The following is a 13,032-nucleotide window of genomic DNA, read 5'->3' as shown; positions in this document are numbered from 1 at the left end:
ACTGAATACGTCCTTATGCAAGGATAGAAAAGTACAAAACACCGGCATAAGCCAGAATTGTGTCTGTATAGGATTCTGGCCTTTGGCTAACAGTAATAAGGTCTAATTATGATTTATAAGTAACAAATGCAAATAATGAGTCATCTGTCATTAATTCCTTTTTTCCCCTCAATAACTCTGACTTAACTAAATTACGTTACAGTTGTACAGCAATGGTAGATAACCACTCCTTTTAGTACTCATTATTTGTATTTGTTATAGTTTTGTAAGTGTTATAGTTATTTTTATTCATGTTTAGAGAACTGAAATGGGTTTTATAATACATGCCAGTAGCTTGTAACATTTTGTTTTTAATAATAACTAAAGGAAACTTCAATAGTTACTTTTGAATATAGAAAAATTAAAGCATTATTACTAAAATCCTGCCAGTTTAAGAAACTATTTTGGGAGCTTGGAATTGGAAAAGTAGCAAATTACTTCTTAAAAAGTAACCTTCCAAGTTTGGGAACAGTATCATATGCTAATTGAAAGTGGAAAGAGGAAAGGAGGCAAAAGCCATAGCACACTTCAGATGCTTTAAAACAATATAAATGATCTACCTCTGGAGGGGTGGACACTTCTAATAGCTGTTGCTGCATCTACAAGCAGTTTTCTTGTTTTGAGACACTGGCAGGGATGTGAATTTTTTTTAAAAAAAATCACCTGAAAATCAACTTGAATTTTAAAAAGGATTTTTCATCAAAGTAAATTGTACAGAAAATGTTGGAGTTTGCAGTCATAAATATGCTAGAGAGAGTACATGTTCCAGCTACACACTTTTCAATTACTTTTATAGCATCATAGCTTGAATGAGGCCCAAACTGTCCCTGAAGCCTCATGAATACTTGAAGGCACTTGAGAAAATACTTTCCTCTAGTGGTCTTTGTGAACTGTTCTTCATCCTAAAGAGGGGTTCAAAACTATGCATAAAAATAATTAATTCTTCTTCATCTAGAGAAGGACTGATTGCTTTGATAGTTACAACTAGCCCTATACAAACATTCACCTGTGTACACATATGGTTCAGATGTGAAGAGGGAGGTGGACATACATTTAAATTACATAATTCATGCCTCCAAATGTCTCTTTGGGCCCAGCTAACTGTTAAACTTTCAGGCAGCCAGTACAAGCATCTGAAAAGAGCTCTATGAACATATTCAGGTACACACATTCACAGACCTAACCCAATTGAACATTCACTTGTTAATTTAATTCACTGAATTGAAAAACCTTATTAAGAGAGATGTTCCAATGAATTCCAGATGTTCAACCAAAATTGCAAAACCCTTTTCAGGTCTTCATAGTGAATATGTGAAGTACAGATGTAAAAATTATCTACTTTTTCTACCCCTCAATAAGAATGGGTGTCTAAATACATCAAGGCATCCCATTGAGAAAGTGCTCAGCCACCAATATATATATATATATATATATATATATATATATATATAGCATTTCAGGATCTTTTCACACAAAAATTGATGTGTGCCCCACAAAATACTTGGATTTTGTGGGAAGAGAGAGAATTTCTTGTGCAGCAATATTTCCACAGAGAGAGTATTTTGAACTGGTATTATAGGTTCTCCAAACTTCTTTTCTTAAATTACTGCTGCTTTTGCCTTCTTGGGCTAGGTCAATAAAAAGACTACAAACAGCAACCATGTAGTGAACACAATGACATCACACTCAGGTTTAGAAACATATTAATAGGTTTGGATACTTATTAATGACATCACACTCAGGTTTGGATACTAAGGACTAATAAATTCACTTCAAGGTGAAGATAGTGCTTCATAAATTAATCACAAGGTTGATGACAGCCAATTGGGGATCACATAATAATCAGGATGATATTACAATGCTTTGGTTGTGTTCAGATATTGAGCCAGAGAAGGCAGTGAAGAAAACCTTTCACCCTTCTTCTCCCTGAAAGTCTCCAGAGACTCCAAAATTTCCCTCAAGTTCCAGGGAAACTGCTGAGTGTTGTAGGCTATGGCAAAAAGAATGAGAGGTAATGGAAAGATAACAAAAATAAAAAGGCAAACATGCCTTCTGTGACTAGAGTAGGGCTACCTCGACCTGATTTGGTGGTATGTGTCTTCAAGTCATTTCCAACTTATGGCAACCCAAAGATAAACCTATCATGGGGTTTTCTTTCCAATATTTGTTCAGAGAAAGTTTACCATTGCCTTCCCCTGAGGCTGAGAGCATGTGAGTTGCCCAAAGTTACCCCGTGGGTTTCCATGCCCGAGCTGGGAATCAAACCATGGTCTCCAGAGTTGTAGTCTAATGCTGAAACCACTACACCATGCTATACCACAACCTGATTTACTGTGAGCTTGTTTTTTTTACAGTTCTTCAAACCACAACCTATCCACTTAAAAGAGGTTGAGTACACTCCAAATTGGCATTTGTTGGAGTGTGAAGACTGAGTCAAGGAGAAGTGGGTCAGGAAAGAGTGTTCCCACCTTTGCACCTTCTATGGCCAAACATAACACAGCCACTAAATTTTGCTATGAGATGATATAATGATAGTTAAAGAAATTAATTTCACAGAAAGAACAAGGGGTGATTTGAATCAATAGGTGAGACATTTACAGCAATACATCCCCAAAGAGTGGATGCTTTTCAACACTGCTAAAAGCATTTTCAGAACAACAAATGGTTTCAGTTCAATACTAAATCTGTAACACAAAACTTTTGGCTTAGGAAAAATATGATTAAATACAAGTCAGTCATATGTCCATTGTTGCCATTCCTTTCACAACATGAACTCAACCTAAAACAGAGTAGAATTCACCCCACCCCCATTCGATTACATTTCTAAAGCAATTAAAAACCATAACCACTCATTATGATTACTTTGAACTATCTACTGCTCTTTTCTGCAGCTCAGTAGAAAATGAAAACTATGTGCTTTAAGTACCAAAAATCCTAACGGATGGAATTAAATGCATAGTGTTGTCAAAAAAATGGAAATAAACACAAAGGTTGCTCCCTTCAAAAGTGTGCATTAACTATGGGTCTTTTATAGCAGTCATGTTTGTATAATACAGATATATTTAGAGGTTTTTGCTTCAAGATTATTATTTTTTTCTTTAAGCTTTTTTTTAAGAACTTGATGATACCACTTGTATGCTTGAAACCACTTCAGTTATCTATAATCCTGTTGGCAAAATGTCAAACAACTCAATCATTCACATAAACATAAACATAAAGGAAAAATAACCACCATTGTCTTGACTGCTTATTAACTCTATAATAACATATATAAGACTAAAAGTAAGAATAGTTGGAATCTGAAAGTGGCAGAATGCTGCCTTGGTGACACTTCAAAGAAAATACATTTCTTGGCAATCCCACAGAGAAATTCCCAATGATTTGTTCCTTTTAGTTAAAAACAGGGTTTCGCACACCACTCAAAACTGGACTTCCGCTGGGCCACTTTCTGTAGAGGAGGAGGAGGGACAATATGAGGAAAATGGTGCTTATGATTCCTAGAATTACTATTCCTGAAATCAATGCACTGGTGACTGAATTAAGCTGGAAAGAGGATCCATTCGGACTGCCTACAAAGAAAAGAAATCGGAAAGGTCTGTGTTAACAATATTATTATACATTTTCTGGGCATGATCCAGCTGAAGATATTTAAGTTGCCTTTGATTCACAATTATAGAGGCAGTCCTATGCTCCCAGGAAGGAGAAATTGGGATCACAGAATAATTTGGACTCCTCTTTATATAACTGGAATAGGAAATCCATAAATACGTAGGACATACCCACTGACATTCTATAAATTAAAACAACAGGTGTGGCCAAGCAACAGTGGAGTGTGGTCAAGATGACATAAGCTAGAAGCTGCAGCAATTTCCATTGGGAAAGGCAAGATTCCACTCCCTCCTGTCCTATCTCCCATGCTGAATTAATCAAGTTCAAACTATGTTTGTACTTTGAACTCAGTTTGCAAGAACTGTAATAAGCAGAGGGCAAAGGAGGAAAGTGTGAGGAGGAGAGAGAAACTAGAACTTAAACCTGGGATGACAGAGGATTAATTGGGGCTGTTCCTGCCAAACTGGGGCAATTGGAGGGTATAGAAAGAAGGGCCCTAGATGGAAGTTGCTTCAATACAGTGGCAGAAATTTATGCTGCCACTAATGACCCAGATCATAAATAGTAGGCGCCACAAAGAGATGCACTAGGAAAACACATGTTCTGCTGGATCTTGTTGCCTTCTCTTGGTTTAAATGGAAGGAAAATAGGGTTGTTGTTGTTGTTGTTTTTAAAGCCAATTCAAGAAAACCATGTCTTTCCTTCTCCCACACTACCCATTGTAAAAGCCAGCAAGTCTCTGGATCAAACAGTGGCTCTGCTGCAGTCTATCTTTTCTCCCCCTAAAGTGATTAGGATTACACCATCTTATTGCCTCTAGAATGGATTGCATCATTCTATTGATTCTGATTTGATAGAAATACATATTTAATCCCCACCATCACAAACTTCATTAGTGGCCCTTAGAATGCATAGGTTAGGCTGGCTTTTGACCCCAATTAATTGCTAAATGTCATCTTCTTTAATACTACAACATATTCAAACTCCTTCTTCACTTTCTCTGTTTTACAATCTTCTATGGAAAGCATACATGTGAACATGACCTATGTCAGGTCACAACAGTATCAGCCAACCTGCAACTGGCTTCTTAAATGTCAGCTCCATTTTGAAGACTGTAATCTGCTAAGCTTTTCAAAGATGACCATAGAAATTTAATTGGATGTTCAACATTTACCATTTATTTTCTTGCTGTAAATTAATGGAAAATACTTCAATATGTCAGACTAAATCCAAATGGTTTCACTAGTTATTAGTGTAAGATTCAAATGCTCCTTTTAACAAAGGGGGATTAGTTTGCAGTTACTGGAACAACTTACCAAGTTGTGAATTATTGGTTGGAGTCTCATCTGTATAAAAGATAAAATAAGTATGTTGTGATTTGAAGACACTTTTTCTATATCTTCTTCCAAGACAGATGGGTCGAAAGGGGCATGGTGACGATGATACTAGGGTTAGGGACCGCACACCAACCACACAGTCCCTAACCCTAGTACAGAGTAGCAGTGTACTAATGGCAGTGTCCCATGTACATGCGCGCCACCATTGTGATGTAAGTGCCATGCAGCGTCTGCACAGCACCTTAAAAAGAACCCAGAAACACCGGGTTCTTTTTACTTTGAAGAGAAACTGCACAGTTTGGCAGCTGCGGCTTCCCTCCAGAGGGAAATAGGCTACCACCAGCCCAGACATTTCTAAAGGTAGGCACCGGGCCTTAGATACTTTCAATAGTGACAGCCATTTCAGGTGACTAGTTTGTCACCATCAATGTATATGTCAGAATCAGGTTTATGTCAGAATCAGGTTTAGGACAGTCACAAGAAGAGATAAGGCAGTAATCGCATATACACTTCTTAGGAATAAGCCTACTTGAATTAGGTGAGACTTACATCTGAGTAGACCTGCCTATGATAGTACTGCATACTGAAATCCTAACAATCATTGATCAATTTTCTTAAGCATTAAAAGGCATTCTCCCTAATTAATTGATTCTTGAAAATAATTTGTAACCATGTATTTAATTTCCATTTTTTAAAAAACGCTAAAATTGTAAGCACAACATCCCTTTCCCCAATTTGCCTTCTTTGCTTTTTCCCCTGTCCATCCACCCACCTACCTTACTTGATCTTCCTCTTTAGAGGACTGGGTAAGTTTTCAATTTTTAACTCAAGGCAGATGATTCAATCCCTTTTTAGACACTGGTTAAGAAACACATTTTTTCTCATACAGAGCAAGCACAATTGGTGACTGGACATCAAAATATTGACTAATTCAACTTTTGCTACTTGAAGACAGAGTGTGTGGCAGGAATGTGAAGTTCCGATCTGGAGCTTCTGTCTGTCTGTCTGTCTGTCTGTCTATTTATTTATTTATTTATTTGCAAGATATTAATTGCATCACCCTCATAATGTGACATGGACAGTTTCAATGTACTGTGACAGTAATGTAATGTGACAGCTTAAATCTTGGCAGACAAAGAACAAATAAGGAAGAGAACAAATGAATTACCATATGCCAAACATGCACTTCAGAAATTGAACTTTTCTAATCAACAGTAAATTTCAAAATGTACAAGCTATTCTCATATGAGAAATAAATCCTGACACTTTAAATGTGGCAATGAAGTAAGTGTCTATGTACCTTAAGCTCTGTTCAAGCATTCCCTATCATACATAAGGAGAAATCTGAGATACACTATCTGGCCATAATGCTTCTAGCATCTTCATAATTGGCTCCATTGCTTCCCACATGCTTGATGGGGCTTTCTGAAGGAGGGAGCCTGTTGTATGCATGGAGGCTCTTTGTGAGATTTCAAAGCCTGCAAAGTCAGGGTCCTGAATCACATGGAGAGCCCACAAGCATGTTTAAGTACACACAGCATTCTCCTTGCCTCTGAGATTTCCCCTTTGGTATGTGGAGAACCACTGGACCAAGCCTGTCATGAGCACAAGGACATTGTATAGTGGACATGGGGAAAGGTTTGAAATACCATTTTTCTACTCACAGGACCCACCTAGGTACATCAACCCCTCCACATGAACCTCTCTGAAAACAACACAGGGGTTTTTTTCTTACAACAATGTGGAAGTTACATTGCTCTAGAGGAAACACATTGCTTCTGCGGGCTTCTAATGTCAGCAGTTTTCATTTTTGAGCTAAAAATATAGGGGAGCATATATTGTTGCATTCTGTCATTTGCAGTTCATGGAGAGGCATTTAGAATTTTCATCCAGAGAACGCTGGTATCTCAACAGACTACACACCCCAGGATTCCATAGGCTATTGCCATTGCAGTTGAAGCGAATTGTAGCACTATAATTTTGGATACCTTCTCCAAATAGGAAAATATTTGGTTGTGTCTTTGAAATCATGCCATGATAATAATTTTCTTACCAGTCCTAGTAATGATGGGGCCAGCAGAGATGACAGCACTTCCAGATGTGCTCTGAGGACTCCAAGTGGTTCTCGTTGCCACGTCTCTTCTTTTTCTGTTGCTGCAAATCTGGAGTGAGAACCCAAACAGTCATGACTACAGAATGGAGTGAGCTATTTCATTCCTGATTGTTAACATATAATACATTATCTTCTAGGGCTCTGGTGAAGGTGATTCTTTGTTATTATTTAACTTCTTATACACAGAAATTCATATTGCATTGAATGTATTGAAATATTTCCTCAATCCAATGTTGTTTACTCCTGTTTGTTTCCTTTCATATTCAGAATGGATTTTGATATACAAAAACCTTTCTGTAAATGGTGAGGATTTAATCCAACAAGGGCTTATACTAAACAAAGGACAGTCAATAATGTCTGATTTTCTTCTCCCCTTAAAGCTCTCATGTCACCTTTTGTGCTGTTCTAGAGGTCTTCCCAATCCTCTACAGCAGTTCTTCAGAAATGGTAAAAGAGGGTGCACTTGGTGGAAGGGCAAACTGGTAAAATCATCTCCCATGCTCTCCTTTTGTGATACCCCTGTGCCCCATTTTATGACAGGAACTATGGACTCTAATCTCTAGATATAAACCATTATTTTGGAATCTGTAGTATATGTTCCATTCCATTAGTGTTTTGCATGTAATCTTCATCCACATTAGTTGGCTTTGCTCTAAATTGGGAGGAGAGCATGCCCCAAAACTTAGAGGACAGCACCAGCCTGTTTTGGTTGCTCCAGACCTGCAGCCAAAAGGTTGTGGCCACCATTTTGCACCTAGCAATTATGTTACATCACTCTCTGTTACTGTTTAGGGGAGGAGGTGTTGCTGCTTGGGGGTAACTCCCAAAACAACATATGTAGCTGTTCTGGTTGTTTTGTTTTGTTTTGTTTTGTTTGTTTGTTTGCCTAATTTGTTTTCAGCCATCATGAGTTAGTGGTGGGAGCTTGGAAGGGCCAGGAGGCATTCCAAGGGCTGCACAGGACCTTCCCAAGGGCTACATGTGATTCAAATGTTACATAATGTATCCACTTATTCTAGATGCATGGATTATATCTAGAGATTAGCGTTTATATCTAGAAATTATTCACCATACATTTGGTGCAAAGAGGAAACTGTTATCTACAGTGTTGCCCTCTGTGTATTTCCTGCATTGTGTATTGCCACATTCTTCTCTGACTATAGTCTGTTCAGACAATTGCCCAAAGGCAGAGGAAATACATGGGTAATGGGGGCACTGCCATACAAATATATCCCACCCCAGCTAGTCCTCTCGTGCACCCAGTAGTTCCACAGTGTTTCACAAAATGAACACAAAGTTCCGAAGAGTCTTTTTTAATGGCATTTGGATGAGTACCATTACAGGGCTCTCATGACTGGCAATCCTGGTAAAACAGGACTCCCAGTCATGAGAGCTCTTACTCAGGATCAGCTGAAGGCCATTACAAAATCCTCTTCACACCTTTGTGTGAAGGCCTAACTTATTCCTGGGTCCCTATCTCTAGTTTTATCCCTCCCCATGTTGAGGCAAATGTTTGTGCAATGTCTATATCCCTCCCGCAGGCATTCCAGTCATGTGTGACCTATACATAGGAGGCAGTGGAGTCAACATTTGTGTGATGTACACAAGCATAATGTACCCTTGAATATGTCTCCTTTTTTCTCATTGAAAATGCTGGCATTCTCTTCCTCGAACTGCAGTGACTAAAGGCTCTGCCTCCGGATTCATCATGGCAGTCTTTCCCATGGCCATTCAGGACTAAAAATATGAATGGTGGTATTCATGGTCCATAGCCAGACATAGATCTCATAATCATAGTTGGAAGAAGCCACAAGAAGCATCCAGTCCAACCCCTTGCCATGTAGGAATACACAAGCAAAGCACTCCTAACAGATGGCCATCCAGCCTGTGTTTAAAAAACTCCAAAGAAGGAGAGTCCACCACACTCCAAGAAAGTATGTTCCACCATTGAACAGCTCTCATAGATATCACAGACATCATTCACTGAGACCTCGAGAGGACTCAATTGATTATATTTTTGGTCTGCATCATCTATGGGAACATAGCCAAACTCTTCTCCAATACCTTATCAACCATGAATGGCTAGTGGGAGGGAGAGCAGCTAAATAATAAAATCTGTGGTTGAGAGGAGAGACATAGCATAATTCAATCTTCAAAACTTTTACACTGTGCTCTGCAATACAGGATTGTGGCCAATGTGTGTGAAGGATGACAGTAGATGTTTCAGTTTTTATCTCATGTATTATCAGAGTGAAACAAAAAAGAAAACCTCTCCCAGTTGAACTGCCATTGCAGCATTACCAAAACAATTCAAAACCTACAGGAGCAAGAAAGGGGCAGTCATCAGCTCTGCACAGCTTTGTCACACAATGAAGAAAAACTGTGGACATTTTCTGGTTCTTGTGCTTCACAAAGCGGAACACTTCAAAGGAAAAACGGCCCATCTGACTCTTGCCATTTTCAATTATGGTTGTCTGAGGGTCTTTGTCACAGCTGAAGGAAGAGAAATGGGGTTTATTTTTTTCTGTTTCCAAGACTGCAGAGTCTCAAAGAAGAGTACAGAATTATAAATGCTACAAAATGAAGAGACATGCTTAGGAATTATTAGTGTTTTCCTGCACAGTATCATCTGAGAAAACACACAGCGTAACCACCTTACTGAACCTAAAACTGGGCTGGATTTTTCAATGACTGGATGGATGACCACTTCAATTGTATGATGGAAAAATTATATAAATGTAAATACTTGTTTTTATATTAAAATGTTCAACTTCTGAATACCCCGTTTTTATTCCATTTGTATCCTATAACTGTGATGCACAACTTCAAATATTATGTAACACCATCATATGAAGTCATTTCATTTGCTATTGCATCATATTTGTCACCCAAGGGGCAACCCAATATTTACACTATCCTCCTCTATTGTTCAGCTTCTACTAATGTTGTTATGTTGATCAATATTGTCTATGATTGTCCAACTTAGAAGTGAGTAAACTTATTTGTACAAGGTCAGTAAACTTAATGATGTCATAGAAGGCAGGGCCCTGTCCAAATTCCCTCACCTTGACTCCATCTCATCTCAGACATCCATTTTTGTGTGCATAGTTGTTTAGTTCAAAGGAAAACCTATTATCAGTACCCATGCAACAAAGAGTACCTGTGAGCGGTTTTCAGTCTTTGTGGCCAAAACCATGCAAATTTATTGTTCTATATAAGAGAAATCAAACATGGAAATTGTACATCAAGTTATCCATGGCATTATAAATACAAAAAATAAGGTATTCAAAGTTAAATGAATAGACGAAGTTGCCAAAGCTGGGTATGATTTAGCGTAGGGCTTGCCCTCCAAAGCAGCATTTTTTTTTCAAAAGTATACTGAGACTAAAGAAGCAAATTTTGATCGATTTTACTATATTAACCATGTTTACTCAGAATTAAGGCGGGATACACACTGCCTCTTTGGGGCAGCCTGCACCTGCCCCTTTCCCCAATGGATCGGGGCCTGAGCAACCACAGCGACAGCCCCGGAGGCTCCAATCCGCCGCTTTTCCAGGCCTCTGGAAATTGGCAAAACACTGCTTCCCCGCGGCCTGGAAAGGGGTGTCCTTGGGGCTTCATGCCCCAAGGACATCCCGACAGTGGCGGGGGAGAGAGAAAGGGAGGGGCCACTCGGCCCCATTCTCTTCTGTATCGCTGCCATGGCCATGTAAAGGCTGCGCTAGCGATATGCACGGTGAAAGGAGCTTTGTTTCGGAGCTCCTTTCAGCACTGCTGAAAGGGCGCCACAAGCACCCTGTAGCGGTGCCAGCATGTCATGGCCGCGCCATGCCATTTGGACACGGTGTGGCCATCACGTCAAAATGGCAGTGCCCATGTAGACAGGCACCGCCATTTTGACGTACGGAGGACGTACTAGGGTTAGGGAGCGTCTGAATGGTGCACGCTTCCTAACCCTAGGATCGCCGCCACCACGCTACATTTTGGCGATCTGTATCCCGCCTAAAGTCACAATAATTTCAGTCGGATTTACGTCTTGATAAAAATTAGTATTGCTATCTAGATAAACTTTTTGGGGGTGTTTATTATATTACAAATAAGAAAACAACAGACATGAGCAAATAGCAACAATAAAACAATTAACTAACAAACAAAAACATAAACAAACATATATAGCTATAATTCCCCTCAAAAGTAATCCAGTTCATTAAAATACAATGTCAAAAAACAAATCAACCCATACATTCACTTTCCACTTATTGCCATATATAGCATTACTCTTCCACTCGCCCAGTCAAGGTATTGTGCAAGATACTTGTAATATTAACCACTTCTTTTCCATTTAATATTTATCAGTTCCTCAAAGCTTAACAGTATTCCTTATAAGATAGATTCCTATCCAGTTCATATTCTTCAATATTTCCATATTTCCTTATTCCTTTATTTTACTTAATGCCTTAGCTAGTATAACTCCAGGAATGTTCACAGTAATCTATCAATATTTGCCAGGTTTGTTTATGAGTATCAAAATTTTGTCTTTCCATTACAGATGAATGTTTGCCCAGCTCATATGGGTCAAGCAACTTAAATAGCTAATTATCTAAACATGGTGTATTCATTGATTTCCATTTCTGTGCAATTAAGACTTGTGCAGCTGAGACAATGTATAAGATCACTTTCCAAAATCTGGATCTATCTCTGATTTAATTCCATGCATCATATTTAGCATATATAACTCCAGAGAAAGCTCAAAATATATCTTTAATAAACTACAAATTTTAAAATGAAGTGACTTCCAGAATTTAGCTTTCACAGGGCATGTCCACCACATGTGGATTTATGTACTTTGATCTTTCTGACATTTCCAACAGATGATATTATTTTTATAGATTTTTGTAAGCCTAACAGGTGTCAGATACCACCTGGTATCCATTTTGAAGAAGTTTTCCTTTAAGTTTTGGTTTTAGGTAAATTTATCGGTATACTGTCTCACTTTTAGCCAGTTATCTAATTGAATTTATTTTCCTAGGTCCTTAGCCCATCTCACCATGTGATATTTTATGAATTCATCTTCAAGTTTTCTTGCTAAAAGTAATTTATAAAAACTAGCCATTTGTTTTTGTTTCTTTTAAAAAAAATAACATCAAACTCATTATTTGAAATGTAGACTCGCTATGTTTTTAAATCAGATTTGAAAATTCTTTTATCTGAGTATACAGAAACCAATGTGTTTTAATCTCCATCTTTGAGATGTCTTCTATTTCTTTTAACTCTAAGTTTTCAGTTTTCATATCTAGTTTTAGTTTATCTCTATATTTCAACCATGTTTCAGTAGATTTATATTTGCTTAACAAAGCTTCCTGGGGGTGATACCCACTCTGGATAGACATACTTTTTCTTGTGTTAATTAAAATTCAAAGAAAAATAACCTACACATACAATAACAGCAAGTACATTTCTGTACTGCTTATTAGTGAACTAGCACTTCTTAATAGGTTTACAATGTGTAAACCAATTGCCCCCAACAAGCTGGGTACTCATTTTACCTACCTAAGAAAGGATGGTGGACAGAGTGGACCTTGGAGCTCTGCCTGGGATCAAACTCACAACCTTGTGGCTGCAGTGCTGGCATTTAACCACTGAACCACCAGGGCTACACAAAATGATGAGAACCAGTGTGGTGTAGTAGTTTCAGGGTCAGACTTCAACTCTGGAGACTACAGTTTGAATCCCCACTCTGGCATGGAAATCCAATGGGAGACCTTGGGCAAGTCACATTTAGAATCATAGAATCACAGAGTTGGAAGAGACCACAAGGGCCATCCAGTCCAACCCCCTGCCATGCAGGAACTCTCAATCAAAGCCATTCAGCCTCTGTTTTCTCACCCTCAGAGGAAAATAAAGGCAAACCCGCTCTGAACAATGAAAATCCCA

At 38.5% G+C, this 13,032-nt stretch overlaps 1 protein-coding gene across 1 annotated transcript in view; it reads right to left on the bottom strand.

Moving 5' to 3' along the window:
* Nucleotides 1-3,429: 3,429 nt before the first annotated feature.
* ZPLD1 (zona pellucida like domain containing 1) overlaps nucleotides 3,430-13,032 on the bottom strand; it is a 66,155-nt gene continuing 56,552 nt past the window's right edge. The window contains exons 8-11 of the mRNA XM_042459776.1: nucleotides 9,420-9,591; nucleotides 7,039-7,147; nucleotides 4,965-4,994; nucleotides 3,430-3,608 (exon numbers count right to left, since the gene is read on the bottom strand). Coding sequence (XP_042315710.1) covers nucleotides 3,430-3,608; nucleotides 4,965-4,994; nucleotides 7,039-7,147; nucleotides 9,420-9,591 — 490 coding nt within the window. The remainder of the gene's footprint in view (nucleotides 3,609-4,964; nucleotides 4,995-7,038; nucleotides 7,148-9,419; nucleotides 9,592-13,032) is intronic.

Source organism: Sceloporus undulatus, chromosome 3 (genome assembly GCF_019175285.1).
Source record: "Sceloporus undulatus isolate JIND9_A2432 ecotype Alabama chromosome 3, SceUnd_v1.1, whole genome shotgun sequence".
NCBI classification, from domain to species: domain Eukaryota; kingdom Metazoa; phylum Chordata; class Lepidosauria; order Squamata; family Phrynosomatidae; genus Sceloporus; species Sceloporus undulatus.
This window is presented reverse-complemented; position numbering and strand designations above follow the sequence as displayed.